This window comes from Ictidomys tridecemlineatus, chromosome 6 (assembly GCF_052094955.1).
Source record: "Ictidomys tridecemlineatus isolate mIctTri1 chromosome 6, mIctTri1.hap1, whole genome shotgun sequence".
Lineage (NCBI taxonomy): Eukaryota > Metazoa > Chordata > Mammalia > Rodentia > Sciuridae > Ictidomys > Ictidomys tridecemlineatus.
Window position 1 is genome coordinate 108,306,604 of NC_135482.1, and position 18,583 is coordinate 108,325,186.

General features: G+C 54.1%; 2 protein-coding genes across 15 annotated transcripts in view; one reads left to right on the plus strand and one right to left on the minus strand.

The window, feature by feature from the left end:
• Cacna2d4 (calcium voltage-gated channel auxiliary subunit alpha2delta 4) overlaps positions 1 to 18,583 on the plus strand; it is a 106,961-nt gene that overhangs the window by 65,165 nt on the left and 23,213 nt on the right. The gene's annotated exons all lie outside the window — the stretch shown is intronic.
• Lrtm2 (leucine rich repeat transmembrane protein 2) lies at positions 569 to 17,258 on the minus strand. Of its 9 annotated transcripts, none has more exons than XM_078015467.1 (6): positions 16,664 to 17,205; positions 9,987 to 10,155; positions 9,303 to 9,462; positions 6,139 to 6,729; positions 2,669 to 3,143; positions 569 to 2,447 (listed from the first exon to the last, which is right to left on the minus strand). In XM_078015467.1, the coding sequence occupies exons 2-5, from the start codon at positions 9,987 to 9,989 to the stop codon at positions 2,689 to 2,691; spliced, it is 1,209 nt and encodes a 402-aa protein (XP_077871593.1). In that variant the 5' UTR covers positions 9,990 to 10,155; positions 16,664 to 17,205; the 3' UTR covers positions 569 to 2,447; positions 2,669 to 2,688. The 9 variants fall into 9 exon arrangements, 8 of the variants coding, with proteins under 8 accessions (XP_077871593.1, XP_040137095.2, XP_040137092.2 ...); XM_040281161.2 differs by adding an exon at positions 9,764 to 9,876 and having other exon boundaries at positions 569 to 3,143; positions 9,303 to 9,443; positions 16,664 to 17,203; XR_013423210.1 differs by lacking the exons at positions 569 to 2,447; positions 2,669 to 3,143 and adding exons at positions 4,717 to 5,367; positions 5,495 to 5,793 and having other exon boundaries at positions 16,664 to 17,258.

Sequence of the window (18,583 nt, forward strand, 5' to 3'; positions counted from 1 at the left end):
CTGATACCAAAAAAATAAAAATAAATAAAACCCAGTCAGCAGAGAAGTCCCTGAAAGGAGCCCTCCCCACCTCCTGGTACACAGCGGGATCCTCTGGGCAAAAACAGGCCTCTTGCCATGCAGGCCCATCTGACCTTGACTGCCAGGACGGATTCCATCAAACCAGGGTGGATGAGCACCCCCAGGGCACAGAGCCACCGCGGGGTCTCCCGCTTACCTTCTTCACTCCACAAGCTGTGGTGCTGCCTGGTGAGGCTACCCCGAGGCTCTTGCGGCCAGATCTTCAGGCCAGAGCGTGGGCGGACTTAAAATCCCAGCTCAGCCTTGCCGGGAGCTAGCCGCCCTCGGCTGCCTCCTAACCCAAGATGCTGCCTCCACTTGACTCCCAGTGAAGCCGTGAGGCCCCGGCCCTGGGCCCTGGGTGGGAGGTACCCATGTGTCACCTAGAGCCCTGTGCATCAGGGTGATGTCCCTCAGCATTGTGTTCCACTGCCTGGGGAGGTGTGAGGGGGCAGGGTGCAAGTCTCCCAGCACCCATCTCCCCTTCCCACCCAATGAAACCAGGAAGTACATAGGAAAATACAGTCTTTATTGGTCTTCTGAAACAACAAACCAGAAATATAATTTTGCCTTTAAAAATCTTCTGTCTCAGGCTAAAGATACCACCACTGACAATGCCCTCCCCTCCCCCATTCCCTTAGAAAATCCCCAGCTCTGGTGTCAGTCTGCAAGCCAAGAGAGGAAGGAAGACTGTGCCCCCAGCCAGGGTGGGCGTGTGATCTGATAACAGCAGCCTACACTCGAGCTGAGGTGTTCTCTGTCCACCTGCTGGAGAAGGACCTTCTCGAAGGCTCTCCACACCCCCCACCCACTCTTGGAGTAAGGAGGAAGAGGAGGCAAGCTGGGCCTACCCTGATACCCTCCTTGGACCCTTCCTTCGGGGCTGTCTTCCCCCAGTGCCAACACCAGGACCCCCATCGTAGAGCCGGGAGCCAGCGTGGCATTTCCTGGTCCTCTTTGAGTAAGAGGAAGCCAGAGTCCAGTAGAGGGAGACCTAGGGACTCACCACACACCAGACTCCCAAGGACAGGGACAGCCTCAAACAAAGACCCTGAAAACCTGCCCAGCCCCAGAGACAGGTGTGTCTGTCCCAGACAGGACCCCAGGCCCACTCTCTAGTTCAGACCCTAGTCTAGGGGCAATCCGAAGCTCTGAGGAGCCAGACTGAGGAGACAAACCCCTGAGAAAGGAAGCCCGCATTGAGGGATCCGAACAGAACGGGGCTCTTCTGTCCCTTGTCCTGGAGTCTTACAGGGAGGTGTTGGCAGTCGCCGAGCCTCAGAGAGGACCAGTATGCCGTCTGTGTGCCGTCTGCCTGCCACCTGTTTTCCCTCGGGGGGGGCTACCAATCCTAGAACACAGCCCCGTCCCAGCCCCATGGTCACAGGTGGAAGATGCTGGAGATGGAGCAGGTGGGAGGTGCAGAGTAGCAGTGCTGAGGCTGCAGGTGTGGAACTGGTGGGTGTCCCCACCGGCCTGGCCGTGAGGCTGCACTCACAGTTCGTGAGGGAACACCCAGTGTGTGGCTGGGCTCTCAGGAGGCTGCCGTCCACACATGCAGCAGCTTCCAGGCCTCTCGGCCTTGTCCCTGGAAAACCCAGCAGGAGAGGTGTGAGCAGGTTACCATGGTGACGGCAGGCTCCTTCAGCAGCACCACTTTGGCCCACTTTAGGGGATCTCAAAGGAATCCTGTGTCATTGGTTTGGGTTCCTCCCCCCACTCCCGTTGATTTGAGAAGACTGCGGCCAGCAGCAGTTCTGTGGTCCCAGGGTTAGAGACCCGAGGGGGAAGCCTATCTCTGCCACCTGAGCTGGTATGGCCTCTGTCTTCATGTGACGTGTGTGTGTGTGTGTGTGTGTGTGTGTGTGTGTGTGTGTGTGTGTGATTTCAATACACGAGACTGTGCTGGTGATGCTGTGAATGTGTGTGAGGGAATTTCAGTGAATCCTGGAGCAGGGTGGTCAGAGTGATCTGTAGCAGATACAGGGACAGACTGGCCTCTGCTGGGGCAGGATGCTGTAATCACAGCGTTATGTGTTCAAGTGCTGTGTCCAGATCACAGGGTTGGTGTCTCTGCACGTTAGTACTAGCCACTGAAGGCAGGACTCAGCTTTCACACTATAGAGGGGCTAAGAATACCTTTCTGGATTAGAAAAGAGTCACAGAAATCTACCCCAAGCTCCCAAACCACTCCCTCCCTGCCCACTAAGTGCAGATGATGTGGGAATGAGCAAGAGATAGGGAGAGTCACCCAGCTGCGACCACCCCCGGGGCAGGAGGGGCGATGGGCGTGCTCAGTCCAGAAGGCTCCTCTTGCACACATGTTCTTTCTTCCGGTGGCCAGAAGCTTAAGGAGAACCCCCAAGTGTTCCAAAGATTCGGTGGCCCTAAGAGGAGCACGCACAAGAGACTTCAGCACAATGTCAGCTTCCAGGAGACCTGAAAGTTCATGGAGATGGCCACCCCATGGCTGTGCTGCTGGAGGGCTGGGAGGAGAATATCACTGGGGAAGTAGTGGCCATTGTCAGGCCAAGGCAGGGACCGTGATGGGAGGAAGAGCCAGCCCTTTCCAGAGCCATCTCCGGTGAGCTCTCCCTGCCCTTCCTACCTGGGCTAGGTGGGGGGCTCTCAGGCCACAGAAGAGATCTGCTTCTGGTCTTCATGCTCGCCTTCAGGGTCCCCCATCAGGGGCTGGCGCTTCTTGAGCTCGCGGTGGTACTTGGCCATGAGGGAGGCGTAGATGCAGCCATAGGCAGCAGCCACCACCATCATGATGCAGACGATGCCGCAGACGACTCCCGCGATGATCACTGTGCCGATGGCGCGCCGCACACTCACTGGCCGGTACCTCTGCTTCTGGGGGCAGGCCGTACTGGGTTCTGGCTCAGGCTCAGCCCCAGGCTTGGGCTTAGCGGGTTCTGGGCTGGCCTTAGTGCAGGGTGGCCCAGGAACATCCAGCCCAGCTGAGCTGTTCTCGTCCTCCAGCTGGGAGCAGTAGTTGAACATCTCCATGGGGACCATACGCATGTCCTTCCCCCTCAGTTCCTTGGGTAGGGTGCAGGCCAGCTGGTCCAGGCGCCCCCCTGCATCCAGTGGAGAAGAAAGGAGGGTCTGAGTAGATATCAGGAACCTGGACTCCCTCTCTCCATCCCTAGGACCCCAATATGGAAGACCTAGATTATAGTTCAAGCAAAGCAGTCAATCCTGGAATCACTGTCTATAGAAGAGGAAGGTGAGGAGAGAAATCAGCATTGACCAAGGCAGGCAGCACGGTGGATGAGTTAGAGATATCATGCCATCTCATCCCCACAGAAGCCACAGGAAATGGATATTATCATTATTCCCATTTTATAGAGAAGCTCACAGCCAGTTCCCTCAAGCCTGCCCTCTCCTGGGTCAGCCTGACCCACAGGAGGAAGTGCCCACTGGGGAAGATGCTCAGGAAAGAACTGTCAGTGAAAGAGAGCCAGTGTCCCAGCCAGACCCCAGCTCTGCTTTCTCTAGCCCTGAATCTGCCTGCTCATGCCCATCTGGGAACCCACAACACAGTATCTTATCCCTCCAGGGGGTCCCTCCCTCTCACAAAAGGGACAAGAATCAAAAGCCTTAGCCCCTGATTCTCTATGCAGGAGACTACCTCCCGAGAGCAGGGAGTAAAATGGGGAGCAAGAAAGTTTTCCCTGTTCCTTGTTAGGAACGGTCCAGTGTCCCCCCACAGTGACTCAGGTGCAAGAGCATCTTGGGAGGGAATCCCAGAGACAGGAGGCTGGTGCTGATGAGGCTGTGTGGGCGGTGATGGGCAGTGAAGGCAGAGAGGACCACAGGGAATGTAGACGCAGAGCCGGGGTGAGATGTGAGGGACAGTAGCTAAGGAGATGAAGCTGCCTGGATGTCCCCTGGGAAGTGAAACTTGGATTTTGGCCTCTTTTCAGCTTCCAGTGAAATCTAGATGCAGGCAATAGACACCCTGCTGACTGCTGAAGGGGCTTGGGCTCCAGCCACTCCCTCACTGCCAGCTCCCTCTTCTAGCCCAACCACCACGAGTCTCCTTATTCCGTAGACATCAGTCTTACCCCAGGACCCTGATGAGAACTTCCCAGGATTTTTACTTTATTTATTTAGTTAGTTTTTAAGGAGTGCAAGGTTGAAAACAATTCAATTATGGAAAAATTCTGAAAAATGTGCATTCCTATTCCAGGCCCTTTTGTGCAGAGAATTCCCTTCCCGATTTCTTTGTGAAAGGGCAAGGACATTTCCTAAGGATGGCGCATTGGTCTGCATGTGCAGATACCTAGCTCCTTTGTGCCACCAACCCCCTGGGTCACTCAAGTCCGGTGAATGTGCACAGAGTGCTACCTCTACACATGAACTGATGACTAAGAGTAGAGCCACCTCTTTCTCTTGCTCAGGAGACCTGAGGTTGGAACTTGGCTGCATCTTGTGAAAATTGCTTAACTTAATTACATCTGAGTTTTCATTTTCTTAGCTATAAAATAAGAACCTATCTCAATTAAGCTGCTAGAGAGATTAAGATAGATAAGGGACATGAAAAAAACATTTGTAAACTGGAAACTATTACAACAATATTAATCATTATTTCTCCACTCATGAAAATAGGAGAAATTATCATAGTGACTAACATTTCACTGCACTTCATAGTTTGTAAAATGTTTTTAATTAACCAACACGTCAGAACTGCTTAGGAATAATTGAGTTAGTGGCTGGATAGGAAATACAAATAGTAAGGCTGGTGAAAAGCATTAGCATTCTTTTCACACTATTCAATGTTGATTCATTCAGCAAACATTCATTGAGCATCTACTTTGTGCTGGGTACCAAATTGCATCTCATCAGTACTAGTAGCAAATGAGCAAATAAATGAGAGTATGCTGGGCACTTTTCAAGACATTTTGTATGCATTGCTTTTTTAAATTTTTCACAATGATTCCATAAAATAAGTACTGCTTTTCTCCCCATGTTACAGATGGTACACTGCCACAGAGATATTAATCAACTTTTTCAAGGTCACACAGGTCGTGGGTGGCAGGGTCAAAATTCAAACCCAGGCCTGGCACTTTAACCATTGTGCTTACTTATTTGCCCCCCCTTTCCCTTTTATTTTATTATTTCATTTGATCATTTTATAGGTCATTGCAAAATTTTCCCAGATTAAAAAGAGGCGGAAGGCTGGGCATGGTGGCGCATGCCTGTGATCCCAGTGGCTCGGGAGGTTGAGACAGTAGATTTGCGGGTTCAAAGCCAGCCTCACAATGGCAAGGTGCTCAACAACTCGGTGAGACCCTGTCTCTAAATAAAATAAAAATAGGGCTGGGGATGTGGCTCAGTGGTCAAGTGCCCCTGAGTTCAATCCCCAGTACTGCCCCCCTCCAAAGAAAAGAAAGAAAGGTGGAAGGGAAAAAAAAGTAAAACAAACCATGTGGCTTTTTCCCGAATGCTAGGGATGGAACCCAGAGCCTCACACATGCTAGGCAGGTGCTCTATACTGAGCTACACCGGAGCTCCCACTTGGCTTCTTATTAACAGTTTTGATAACAAAATTTCATGGGAGAGGAAGCTGGCATCATCATCCAGAGGACAATTTGGCTGTGTCTGTAGGCTTGTTACATTTCACCTTTCTGTAAAAGATTGATACTGTAGAGGCAGTGGTGTTATTGGAAAGAAGGGCAGGTTTTCGTGTTCCATTTAGCACATCCGGGAAACCCAGAAGCGTACCTGGTGGGATATAGAGAAAGTATCCTGTGTCTTAAAGTTTCCTTACTAACCCTACAAAACTGAGATCAATTACAGTGAGAAAAAAAAAATGAAGGTCAGAAGCACAGAGAGGGACATAGAGAAGAAAGGGGTGCAGTGGGGGAGGGGGATCAGCAGCCTGTACTTACCAGTAGGGAGAGGAATGGCTTTGCACATGGGGGGTGATGCTTGTGACTAGCCTATCTGGCAGAGAGGTAGGGTCACTCTGTTCTTTCCCCAGACCTCGTCTCAGCCACCAGGAAAGACTCTCTGCCAGGGGTGATCTCCTTGAGCCTCACCTGCCCAGGCAGGAAGGGCTGCACTCACCTCGGTAAGAGAACCATTCCATCCAGTGTTTGAATTCTCGAAGGTTACAGTCACACTCCCAGGGGTTGTCCCCAACCTGCAGCAGTTGCAGGTTCGCCAGGGGCTCAAATGTCAGTCGGTCCAAGTTCTGCAGGCGGTTGGAGCGGAGGGAGAGGGAGCGCAGAGCCAGGAGTCCATCAAAAAGCCCCGGGGGCAGCTGGGCCAGGCCGTTGATGGACAGGTCCAGGTGGCGCAGCAGTGGGGAATGCTGCAGCAGATCCCTGTCCAGGGTCCTGATGCTGTTATTGCGCAGCTGCAGCTCCGTCAGATTCGTCAGGTCTTCAAAAATGGAGCGGGGCAGCTGGTCCAGGAAGTTGTTGGACAGGTCCAACCGCTGCAGGCTGGACAGGTTGGCAAAAGCCCAGCTTGGCAGGGTGCTCAGCTTATTGTTCAAGAGCAGGAGGGTTCGGGTGGCAGCGGGCACATCCGGAGGCACAGCAGTGAGGCCCAGGCCGCTGCAATCCACCTCCAGGCTACGGCTGTCACACTTACAGGAGAAAGGGCAGGTGGGGAGGGCCTCCACAGCATATAGGGCGATCCAGCAGGTGATCCCTTTGGGGAGGAGGGACAGACAGGTGGGAAAAAGCAACAGGCTAGGAGTTGATTCCAGCTCCCGTTCCCTCCTTCCAGGTTCATATCATAATGGCCTCTTGGCTGTATCTCCCTTGGCACAAACCAAAACCAATGCACAAACATTTATTAACCACACAAAAAGCTAATTAACAAATCCAGAGACACTTGTATGCTAATGGACATCACACTGTGCCAGCAGGTCTTTGCCTCACCGCACATCAGACAAAAGCCACTTCAGTGGAGTGTGAGGCTGCCGAGTCACAGGCCTGAGCCCAGAGGACAAGCCATGCTGGTCCACAGTGATTGACCTCCTTGGGAGCATAAATATGAGGATATCAGAGAAGCCTGCTCCTTTGTTCCCCTCTTTCCAAAAGACAAGAGCCCATGCTGGGTCATTTTCCTCTGCACTTCACCCCAACCTGGAACTGCATGAGGAAGGCTAAGATATTCTGTGTATGGAAAGGCAGGTAATAAGAGGGCACTCCTGACACTGCCCCCTACAACTTCCCAAATGCTCTCCCATTTATCAGAATCACACAACCAAGATGGGGCTAGTAGGAGGGTTAGAACCCAGGACCACCTAGGTCCCTGTTCTGGAGAGCATTGTGGGAATGGCAAGGATAAGATGCACAACACCCCTGCAACATTGACAACTCATGGGACCCAGGACAGGTTCCATGACTTATTTTTAACCTAGAGCCACCCATGCTCTTAGCCTGGGTTTCTGTTCCAAGTAGCCTCAGGGCAGCATTTCTGCATGATGGATCAATTGACAGAATTCCTTTCATGATCCCATCTTTTGCCCAAGATGCCTTTGAGTAGCAAGTATGGGGTCTGGTTTGTGGAAGAGCTGGGAGAAACAATCCTCAGAGAACAATCCAACAAAACATCCCATTCCATTGTGGAGCCGGTCCTTTCTAACAGTGACCTTGAAACCTCCCCAGCTGTCCTCCTGAATATCAGAGAAATATGCTCACAGTGAAGGGAAAAAAGGATGAGCTCAAAATAGTTCAGCTGCATGAGGTCAGCTCCACCGAGCCCAGAGGAAAGACCCCAGCTAGAGAACTGGCAAGATGCAGGCCCAGCACGTAGCCTGGTCGGAGCCACCCAGACAGCTAACAGCCACACAAGCTGGGTGCCTGGGTGGGACAGTCTTGAGTCTCTGTCTGGTAGGTCATCCAGTGTCCCAAAGGGCAGAGCTTGAAGGAACAGGATGTGCCTGTCCCCCACTGAGGATCAGTGACAGCCCAGAGATGTTCTGTAAGACTGACACCTGAGCCTCTTTGTTCTTGATGAGAAATGGGCCCTGGCTTGGTCACAGAAGCCAACTGAAGACCTCTGTCGGCTACATGAGGTCACTGCCCACCTGTCACCTCTCTGAACCCATCTGCGGCCAGGTCAGCCTGCGGCACCCCACCCCCTCCATGTCATTTGACATCAGCGCTCTTCAGACTTCAGTTTCCCCAGAGGAAAAATATTCAACCCCTCAAGCTCCCCTCTCAGACGGATGAACATAAGGATCCCCCTCCCGGAGAAGAGACTAGGAGGACGAGGTGGGAATGTTTCGAAAAGAGCGGCTCCTTTCCTTCCCCACCCCCGCCCCAGAAACTCATAGAAGCTCTAATGACAAGAAAACATAATCCTGTATTGCGAGGTGCTGAGTGACCCTAGAGCGAGGCTGAAAAGGGATCTGAGTTGCTCAGGGATCAGCCACTCTCACCTGGTGAATAATTCAGGTTGCTCCTGTCATGGGGCAGCTGGATCACAGGCCGACTGAGGCGGGGAGAAGCCAGGCAGAATCATGTCCCTCAGGGACATTTCTTACCTCTTACCATGTAGCCTGGGGCAAACCAGGCCTTGTTGACCTTGTCCCTTTCCCTCAGATGAAGAGAAATGCTCAGGTTTTCTTTTCCCCTGACAACCTGTGAGCATTGCTGTCATTAACATTCACACCTCAATGTGCCTGTGTGCAGGATGATGGATCCATCCCCAAGGTCCCCTCCAACACCATACTCCAAGAGCCTAGGAGTTGCTCTATTTAGAGTTGGAAGGACTGAGTGAGGCATAAAAAGCCTAAGAGGTGTCCCCAGCTCCATCCAGCTGACGACTATGGAGAGCAGTTCCCCCTTAGACATCCCGACCCAGCCTGAGCTGGGACTTCAGGGTGGGCTGGGACAGACTGACACTCCAGGCACCATCCATGCTATTTAAAATTCAGAAAGCCTGACCATTCTCCAACAGAGAATTTATTGACTCTCAGAGAACCCAAAGCACTGGGAAGGATTCAACAGACCTACCTAGGGAGACAAGACCAACTGTCATGGCCTCCAGCTCCTAATCCAGCCACCAAAGCTCTCAGAGTGGCTCTTTTCTTGACTTCCCCAGATGCCATTATCACAGGCCTGAGCCTGGTTTCCCAGTGCAGAGCCTTGGGCATCATGGGAAAGTATGTCTACAACCTCCCTGCAGCCTGAGAAGTCTCCCTCCATGCTGTGCTGAGCTCGCACCTCGCCCCAATTGTGCCCTCACCCTGTGGCCAGGGGCATACTCACAGGAGACCTGCCTCCACTGCAGGGCAAGCCTGGTCCTCTGCTCAGAGCCATTACCCGGTGCCAGCATGGTGAACCCCACGGCTCTCCAGGCCCTGCAGCTCTGGAGAGAGAGGAGCCCTTGGGGTGCTCTGCCTGTCAGTCCTGAGAGAAAGAAAGAGAGCTGGGCGGGGCAGGTGTTTGAGGCCCTGTTCCAACCCAGGGGTTAGGAAGAGGGCCCAGGTGTCTCTTTACATTCCTCATTCCCTCTCCTGTTCCCTTAGCTATGATTCCCTGGGTGTGGGCAAGAAGAAAAACAAGGGGGAGCAGAAAGAGAGAAGGCAGGAAATGTTCAACTCCCTGGGGGGATGGGCAGGGCAGCCTTAGGCTTGCCTAAGAGCCCTCAGACCTGGCTCCAGGTTGTAGGATGCAGGAACTGCCACCTGAACTCCCTCCCCCCATGTCCCCGCCCAGCTTCTCCTTGCCTCTTCTTGATGCCTCTCTGGAATGGTGACCTCTAAAATGTTTTCATTACAATATGGTCTCCTCTGTCTGGACTTTCCCACATCACAGGTAGGGAAACTGAGGCCCATCTCTCCTAGGTGAGCAAGGTGAGGTTTCAGGGTATAGTGCCCACCTATGCTGCTTGCTTCCCTCCCCCCAGTCCCGGTCTCACCAGTGCCCCCTCCCCACCCCACCACTGCTTACCATGGCTCAGGGAGACAGAGGCCAGATCCTTTGCGATGTCTGCTGGCAGGTCAGGTGAGAGCCGTTGGGTGGCCCTGCTTCCGTCGCCTTGGGGGGAATTGCAATGCTCCCTCTTCCGCCAGCCAGTCTATAATAAGACTCATCAGCTCAGGGGTTCATGCTGCAACAGCTGCTGGCACAGGAGAGACAGGGCCACGGAGGAGAGGGTGAGATCACCAAGGGCTGGGAAGAGGCCAGGTGTGCAGAGAGCAGCTTGCTCTTCTAGGGGGAAAAGGAGGCACTCAGTCACCCTTCCTAGGGTCTGCCCCAACCCTGTGTCTCCTAAATGGAACGCAGGCCTCCTCTGCATCCCCACTTCCTTCTGCATGTGGCCAAGAGCTGTTACAAGGGAGACCAGAGCCTCCACCCTGCTAGCCCCATCAGAGGTGACATCTCCCAACTGGTGGTAGGGACCAGGATGGGGCTTGGCTGTGAAGACTGTGCCAACACCCCAGTCCCCTCTGGATGCCCAAAGGGCACAGTTGTGTCAGGCTCCCAAAGTTTGACCTTCCTTGTTTGCCAAATTCAGCGTCTTTGGTAATTCCTGTTTGCAGCCTCCCCCTCCCGCCTCCCGTAGGCTGGTTTAATTCTGGGAGCCTGAGAGCCAATGGCAGAGAAGATGATAGCTGAGGAGGTGGAAGGAGCCGTCAGGACGCTGGCTGGCTTGCGTGCTCAGCTTGGAAGCATGCTGAGGGTTCCCCTCAGGCATTAGGATCTCGCTGAGGCTCCTATGGCCTTTCCCCCGCACCCTGTCCCCCAACCCTCTTTCTTCCCCCTCTGGTGGTCCTCAGGAGGCCTCCACTGTGGCCTGTGGCTTATGTGGCCTGGCGGTGTGGCAGCTTCTCAGGAATTAGCAGCCCTCCGTGTCAGTCTGGGCTTTGTCTTTGCCCCCACTTCCTCCATATAGTGAGGACCAGTTTGTGAAAAGCTGGGCAGAGGCTGGCAGAGTGGCTCACCTATAGCTTGCTGTGGGCTGTGGGGCAGCTCATCCTCACACTGCTCTTTGAGTGGGTCCTGTGCACTCAACAGGCGGAGCAGCCAGGTTGTCCTTCTCCAGCTGCTCTCAGGGCAGGTGCCTGTAGGCTCCTGGCTCAGTTGCACAAGTGCTGAGGCTCTGTGAATCCCGTCTGGCTACTCCCTCAAACAAACTGCTTACACTCTACACATCTCTGTTTCCTTAACTCTAAAAGCCATGAACATGACACTTAGTGGGTAGAATTTAAGAGTTAACACAGACTAAGTACACAACACCTTGGACTGGAGCCATCATGGGTGTGAGGAAACATGCCTTCCTCATTAGGAAGGATCAGCAGCAGGTCCACAGGACACCTGTCTTCCCTGGTCCCAGTAACTTCACATTCTGGGTTATTTCTTATTCCTAAGCACATGGCACCTGAGCTTGTCCTGGGGCTGTGCGCTGTCACATGATGCTGAATGTGTGGCAGGCTCACACCACAGACCTGCCTTCACAGGTGGCAATACCCATCCCCACTGTGTCCCTCAAGCCCTGCCCCTCAGAACACCAACCAAGAACTTTGCAGCATCTGTGAAACAGTAGGCAGGTCAGTGGCCACTTGAGGTACAGACGTGATGACCAACTTGCCCAAGGTCACATAGTATGTCAGGAACTGGATTGCAGGCTTCTGAGTCAGGCTGCTCAACCACTCCCTGGTGACTGTCACCCAGCAATGGCCCTTGCGGGGAGATGCTTATGTGTGCATAGAGTGGGCCGCGCACCCACAGGCCTCTCAGACACGTGTTTGGAGCTCCATCCACAGCACGTGGTGCAAACACACACAGTGCCGTTGGGCATGTGTTAACACGCATGCCTGCACAGGTGCACGCACATGTGCAACCAAACACATGCACGCACCTACACACATGCAGGCCTGGCTGGCACCGTTCCAGCACATCTCCTCAGGCCAACACTCGGGCAGCAGAGCAGGATGCCTCCCTGAGTGCCCTCAGCAGGCAGATGTACAGGGACACTGCCAGCCTGGAAGCAAGATCTGGAGAGACCCCCCTCCCCACCCCCAGGACAGTCTCTAACCCAGGACATTCTCCATGCATAGCCCCTTATGGGGGACTGGAGACCCAGCCCAGCTTCTGTCCCCACTTCTTCTGATTTCCTGAGGGAAACAGGCTGTGAAGAAAAGTCTCCCACTACACTCAGTCCTGACTTCTGCCTGAGGCTCCTACCCTCCCCCAGCAGGCTCCTCTTTCCCACCTGACTCTGCTCAGGGTCACCCCAACAAAGGAGCCCCAGGGTTGACCTGCAAAGAAGCATTCAGTGGAGAAGGGCCCTTAAGTACAGGGTCAGATGCCCATCCCCAGCCTTGAACCGTTGCCCATGCACAAACCAGGGTAAGCAGCCTCACAGCACAGACCCTTGTCACTGCCTGGCAAGGTGGCAGGACAGTGTGTGTGCTTTGGAGAAATGTGATCTAAACAAGCTCCCTGATCTATGAGGACACACACTGTGCTCTCCAGGTAGTCGATCCTGCTTTTGGGGAGGACTTTTTCTGGACTTCAGAGCCTTCCTAACTCACAGGGAAATATGGGGGGAACTAGCATTTCCTAGACCCTTAATCCTCTGCCCACCCACACACCCCCAAGCAAAGGACTCCTTTCTGCCCCTAGAAGATCAGTCTCCTCTGGAAAGGGGTGACCTAATTGCCAGGCTGGAGAACAGCTGTAGCAGGAGGTGCTGGCCGACTGCTGGAATCAATTAACAGCCTTTGAGGGGAGTCCCAACCTGGGGGTGGGGAATGGAGGGCAGAAAAGCACTAGGGTCCTGCCAGAAAGAACCCCTTCTCTCAGTTTCACTAGACGTGTTCTGACTGCTCGCCTGGGTTTTGTCTCAGGGACAGACCAGAAGGAAGGGGCTGGGACCCAGGAGGGTCCCTGGGACTCCCTCACTAGGCTCCTGATTTGAGAATATGGGGCTGAAAACCCCCAAAGCCCCCAAGAAACATGTGGCTTTGGCTCTAACCCCTGGCTACTCAAAGTGTGCTCCATGGATCTACAGCATTAGTCTAGCCTGGAAGTCTAGAAATACAGAATCTCAGATCCCACCCAGGCAGATGGAATGAGAATCTGCATTTTAAGAAGATCCCAGGCAATTTGTATGCATATTTAAGTTTGAGGAGTATTGGGCTGGTACCTCCCAGACAGGGACAAACAGCCACCTGGGAAATAATGCTGGCCTGTCACTGGGGCCAGATACCAGTCAGGAATAGCATGGGCCTTAGTGAGCTTGGAGGACCCACCAGGCCTAGGCCAGGGCCAGGGCTCTGACTTTTGTATCTCTTCCAAGAAGCCTTTGCCCAGAGAGAGACAGTGGCCACAGTCAAACACCTACCTAGAGTTCTTAAGGCTCATACAACTCTGGTTATCATCATTAACACCATTGTGTAGATAGGGAAAACTGAGGCACAGGAAATGAAGTGGACTTGTGCCCATGATAGGTGAGAGGAAACATTTACCTAAGCTTAGGTAAATGGGAGAATACCGCTCCGTGCCTGAGCCATCTGGTGACAAAATTACTGACTCAGTTGCCCTTATAAGCTCCTACGTTCATCCTGTTCTTCAACCTCTCACATGTGGAGGCTTCTGGTGGAGAAAGGTAGAGACAGGAACAGGGAAATGTATGCAGAACTTTACCGTTTACCTGGCATTTCCTCATCCACTGTCTCAGTGGAGCTGAGTGGGTCCCCGTCCTCTCCATGGAGAAACAAGCTCTGTGACTTGCTGGACTGAGATGCAAGCCGCACCTCCCCTGCAAGTCTCCCCTCTTTCAGTAGTGACACAGGTGTGGTGACGAGTCCTAGGAGCCCAAGATCTTTCTGGCCAGGGTTGGGTGCTGAGGTGGGGGCGGGGGTGGGCTGGAAGCTCGGGGGATGCCAGTGCTGGGGGAGGTAGTGAGGCAGCAGGAGAAGCAGAAGGCTCCACGTGCTCCAGCCGGCTGAGTGGGCTGCTGCATCCCTGAGACTTGGAGGGCGGGAGCTGCTTCCCCCTGGAGCACCTGCCTCAGCCACCACCACTGCCCCTCCCCCAGCTTGGAGCAGTCTGCCAGCACTCATTCACTGCAGAGGGACAGGGTTAGGGTGGCAGGGGTGCACCAGCCCCTTTCATTTCTCCTACACATGAAAAGTAACCCTCCAGGTGGGGTTGGCTCAGATAGCTAGAAACCACCAACTCACCCCAGGCCTTGTGTCCTTGCCCTTTCTCTGAGCATCTCTGTCATCATCCCTCAAGGCAAGTCATGCAGTCATTGTGGCCCTCAGGTCTCTTGGGAAGTGTGTGGGCCTTGCTGTGTTCTCCCTCCCCTGATATCTCCACTAGACCAGGGGTCAAATGTCAAGGACTTGAGACAAGACCTATGCACTCCCTCAGAATAAGGGACCCACTGAACTCAGGAGCAAAAAGGGTCCTCAGAGTCCCCTCCACCACACCCTTTGTTCTGCAGAGGCAGAGGTTCCAGAGCTAGTGAGAGGCAGAGGGCCATGAGCCTGCAGGGTCAGACCTGCCCTTCCCCCAGAGGGCTGCAAGGGAGCCTGGGCAGCAGGCTTGAGCCCTGTGCAGAGATGGCATGGGTTTCTCTATGGTTGGGGACAGTAGGGAAGCTGCAAGTGTCATTTAGGCTGCTGCCACCTGTCTGGCCATCAGGCCCTTCTAGGAAACATTCCAGATCTCTTCCATGCCCATCACTCCTAACACACACTGCCCAGGCAGCAAGGAAGCTGGTTCTAAAACAATCTCTATATTTGTAGTTGGAACAGATACAGACCTTCCTAGTTCATTTCAGAACACTGCCCCCTTCTCACTCCCAGCTTCCTGCACCAGCATTTCCTTGTCAAAATTCTCTATCCCAAAAGGGCACCCTGGGGAGTGGAATGGGAAAGCCCCCTGAGTCACCCCTCTCCTCTCTGATGAATGAGCTGGAGTCTATTGAAGCCCTAGAGCCAGCTCCTGCCATTGGCTGCCTGTGGCCCCAAGCAGGGGGCAGGGGAAATATGACCTGGGGTTAGAAGGAGGGAGACCCAGAGAGGGGACACACTGCCTCTGACCAGACCCCTCCTCTCCCCACCCACAGAGCTCCCCAACACCCCCAGTCATTGCATAAGCACCCCTCCTCCACCCCCTCCTCCACAGCACCGCCCCCCTCATGTGGCCTCTTGGCCCTGGTGCCTGGGAAATGGGAACAGGGTTGGCTTGCCCTGGGCCCCAGACCCTGCTTCCAGCCAAACCCCAAAGAAACCAGATCGGTTGCTTAAGAAACCTCCCTCCTTCTCTTGCCGCCCCCAGGCCTGGCTTTCCTGGGCTCCCTCTTTTGGCGGTGCCAGAGACTTTCTGCCAGTGGAGAGGTGGGGGTGGGAAGAGCTGGGCTCTTCTTGGCGGCACCTAAGCTGCTGTTGGGTTTCCCTACCAGCTGGACTTCCCCCGCCCCTCACCACGTGTTCCGCTCCCTCCCCTCCCCCACCCGCTGTAGTTATCTAAGCTGCAGCCCTGTCAATCTGAGTCACACGAGGCAATGCCCAACAAGCCCTGACAGCCTGGTGCCAACATCACCACTGCCACCCCTAGAAATGCAGACAGCTGGGGGTGAGGGACAGAGCAGCCAATTGGAACCCAGCCCCAGATCTGCCATTCGGGGATTTGAACTGCAGATTTCTGGTCAGAAGCCAGCAGTATTGAAATGGGCCTCAGGGGTACTGAGAACTGCTGTCCTGCTCCAAGTCTGAGTGTCCATGCCTCTGAGAACCAGGCAGCCAGGTAGACACAGCCTGACTGCACACAGTCCTCCTAAGGCACCTGATCTTTCTGCAGCAAAAGGCAGGCGTGCAGCCATGGGACACCAGGTGGGTTCTCACAGCCCAGCTCCCTGTCTGACGCTCAGGTGAGATAGAAGCAGTACCCAAGCTTGCAAGGAAGGGCTGTAAGATCACTCCCCCTTGTCCACTTCCAGCCACACCCCCACCAGCGAGGCCTCACCCATGCCTACGTGGACTAGTGTCCAGTTGGGGAAGTCCCCCTTTGCACCCTTGTCCAAGGACAGCCACCTGAAGGCCAGAAACCCAAGGCTCAAGGCAACCTGTAAAGGGGCACTGGTCCTGTGGTCTATTCCCATGCCTCACTCAGAGTGGCCCTCCGCCCTGCTACCCTCCACTTCCTCTACTAGCCTGTCACCAGCACCTAACTGCCGTCCCACCCCTCTTCCCATAGCACTCAAGTTCCTTGGGGCTGCCGGTAAGGAACCGGGCATGCAGACAGCACAAGGCTCTTGGCTGCTGCTCCTCGTGCTGCAGGGACCGGTTTCTATGCCACCCAGGGTTGTCATCTGGCACCAGCACTGCCCTCCTCCCCCTTTCCCTTCCCCCCTGCCCCCTTTGGAAGAATGCACAGCTCAAGTCCCCAACACTGTGGGGTCAGAGTTTCCAGTGTTCTGTACCTTTGGGATGCCTAGGTGTCTGGTTCTGAGCAGCTTCCCCAGCCCCAGCAAGTGCCCCAGGCAGGAGGCACCCGCTGCTAATTGTGCAGAGCCAAGAGACCCAGCAAAGATGGTCCCCAGTTTGCATGCCCAACCAACATGCACCCCCCACGACCCCCATTCCTTCCCACCAGGTACTCACACTCACCTTTCTTCACTGGGACCCTAAGCCCCTTAGATCAGGTAGCTCTAAATCCAGACACGAGCGCCAAGCAGAGCCTGGTGGGCTCCGGATGCAGAGTCCCGGAGTCTGGGAGCCGGGAGCTGGCACGCAGCACGCAGCACCCAGCACCGGCGGCGGAGTGCCCGTGGCACTGCGTTGAGAGGGGATGGGGCTGTTGGGTCAATAACAAACTGAGAAGGAAAGAGGGAGGGACGGAGGAAGACAGATAAGAGAGGGGGAAGTGAGGGGAGAGGGAGGAGAGCGCGCGCGTGTGCGCAGAGCCGAGAGCCGGAGCAATGGAGTGACAGCTGGGGGTACATCTGTGATGACAGCGGCACACACAGGCGCGCGCGCCCAGGCGCTCACGGCCGCGAGGGCAGCGCTCACCCTTGCAATGCTCACATTTCAGTGGGGGAAAAAAAAGCGCCTGTGGATTAATCGTTTCCAACTCCGGGGAGGAGGAAAGCTGTTTTATCATGTACCTCCATTTTCCTTCCCAGGGCTCCTCCCGGCTGTCCCTCGTCCCTGGATGCTCCTTTCTTCTATCTGTCCCTCCTCTTTCCCCCTTTGATTTGGTGAAACAGGGGCAAGACCCAGACGACAGAACCAGTGGATTGACTTTGGTCCCTGAGGCCTCCTACGAGGCTGGTTCTGTCTCCTGTTTCAAAGTCAAACAGGGCAGTGTCTCCCATCCTGCCTGTGGGAGAGGGAAAAACCCACCCCTTCGCTCAAAGACTGATTCATTCTGCCAGGACCACTGAGGGTGCCCGGGGATTCTGAGGCACCAGAGGGCCTTCCACAGTGGGCTGCTGAGCCCCACAAAGCCAGAGGTCATATGGCCACACAGAGGTCAGAGAGTCTCAAAGCTATGTCCACCCAGGGCAGGACTACACCAGAGCAGGCAGGCTGGGGACCTTTGGCTGGACACAGCATTCAGGGAACCAGAGGCAAGATTAGTCCCTGGCCTTTTACCCTGCTCCTCGTGGGTCCTTGCTCTTTATTTCTTTAATATTTTTTATTGTTTCTTTCTGGCTATACCTAACAATCAGATTCATTTTGACAGAATTTAAAAAGCATGGAATATAATTTGACCAAATTCAGTCCCCAGTATTTCCCCTTTCCTCTCCCTCCTCCTTACCCTGTTCCCTTCCCACTGATCTTTCTGCTATTTACTTTTAGATTTGTTTTTTTCTTTTTGGTTGGTGTCTTGTGGATAGACATGATGGTGAGATTCACTGTGGTGTATTCATGGATGTGCATAGGAAAGTTAGTGAGATTCATTCCTCTGTTCTTCCCTTATCCAATCTCAGTCCCCTGCATCTAGCCCACTGGTCTTCCTTCTGTTTTGATGAAACCCCCTCCCCTGCCCTTTATCCTTTCTCTCCCCCTGCCCCAACCAACCTCTCTCTCTCTCTCTCTCTCTCTCTCTCTCTCTCTCTTTCTCCTCCTGATTTTGGGCTAGCTTCATGCTAAGTGGACTAAGCCAGACTCAAAAAGCCAACAGTGAAATGTTTTCTCCAACATGTGGAAGCTAGTTCTTGCTCTTATCCAAAAAGGGGGAGGCCTGCGAAGGGAACAGATGGTCATTCAAGAGCTCAGAGGCCTCTCTCCTGACCAATCAGGACAAAGCAAGTCAGAGAAACTGATATTCCAAGAAGAGGAAGGAGGCTGATCTAAAGGCCAAGTCAGGCTAGGACTAAACCAGAAGAGGAGGCAGGACCTACTTCCCAGCTGGAGCACGGACCCCCATGTGAGACCTTGCCAGCTCTCTGAGAGCCTCCTGGCCAGCAGATGGCTCAGCACGGGGCATATGGGTATCCCCATACCCTTCTTCTGTTTCACCATTAGGACTGGGGCTGTACTCAGGATGCCGCACACAGTGCTCCTACACCTTTTTTTCTGTCC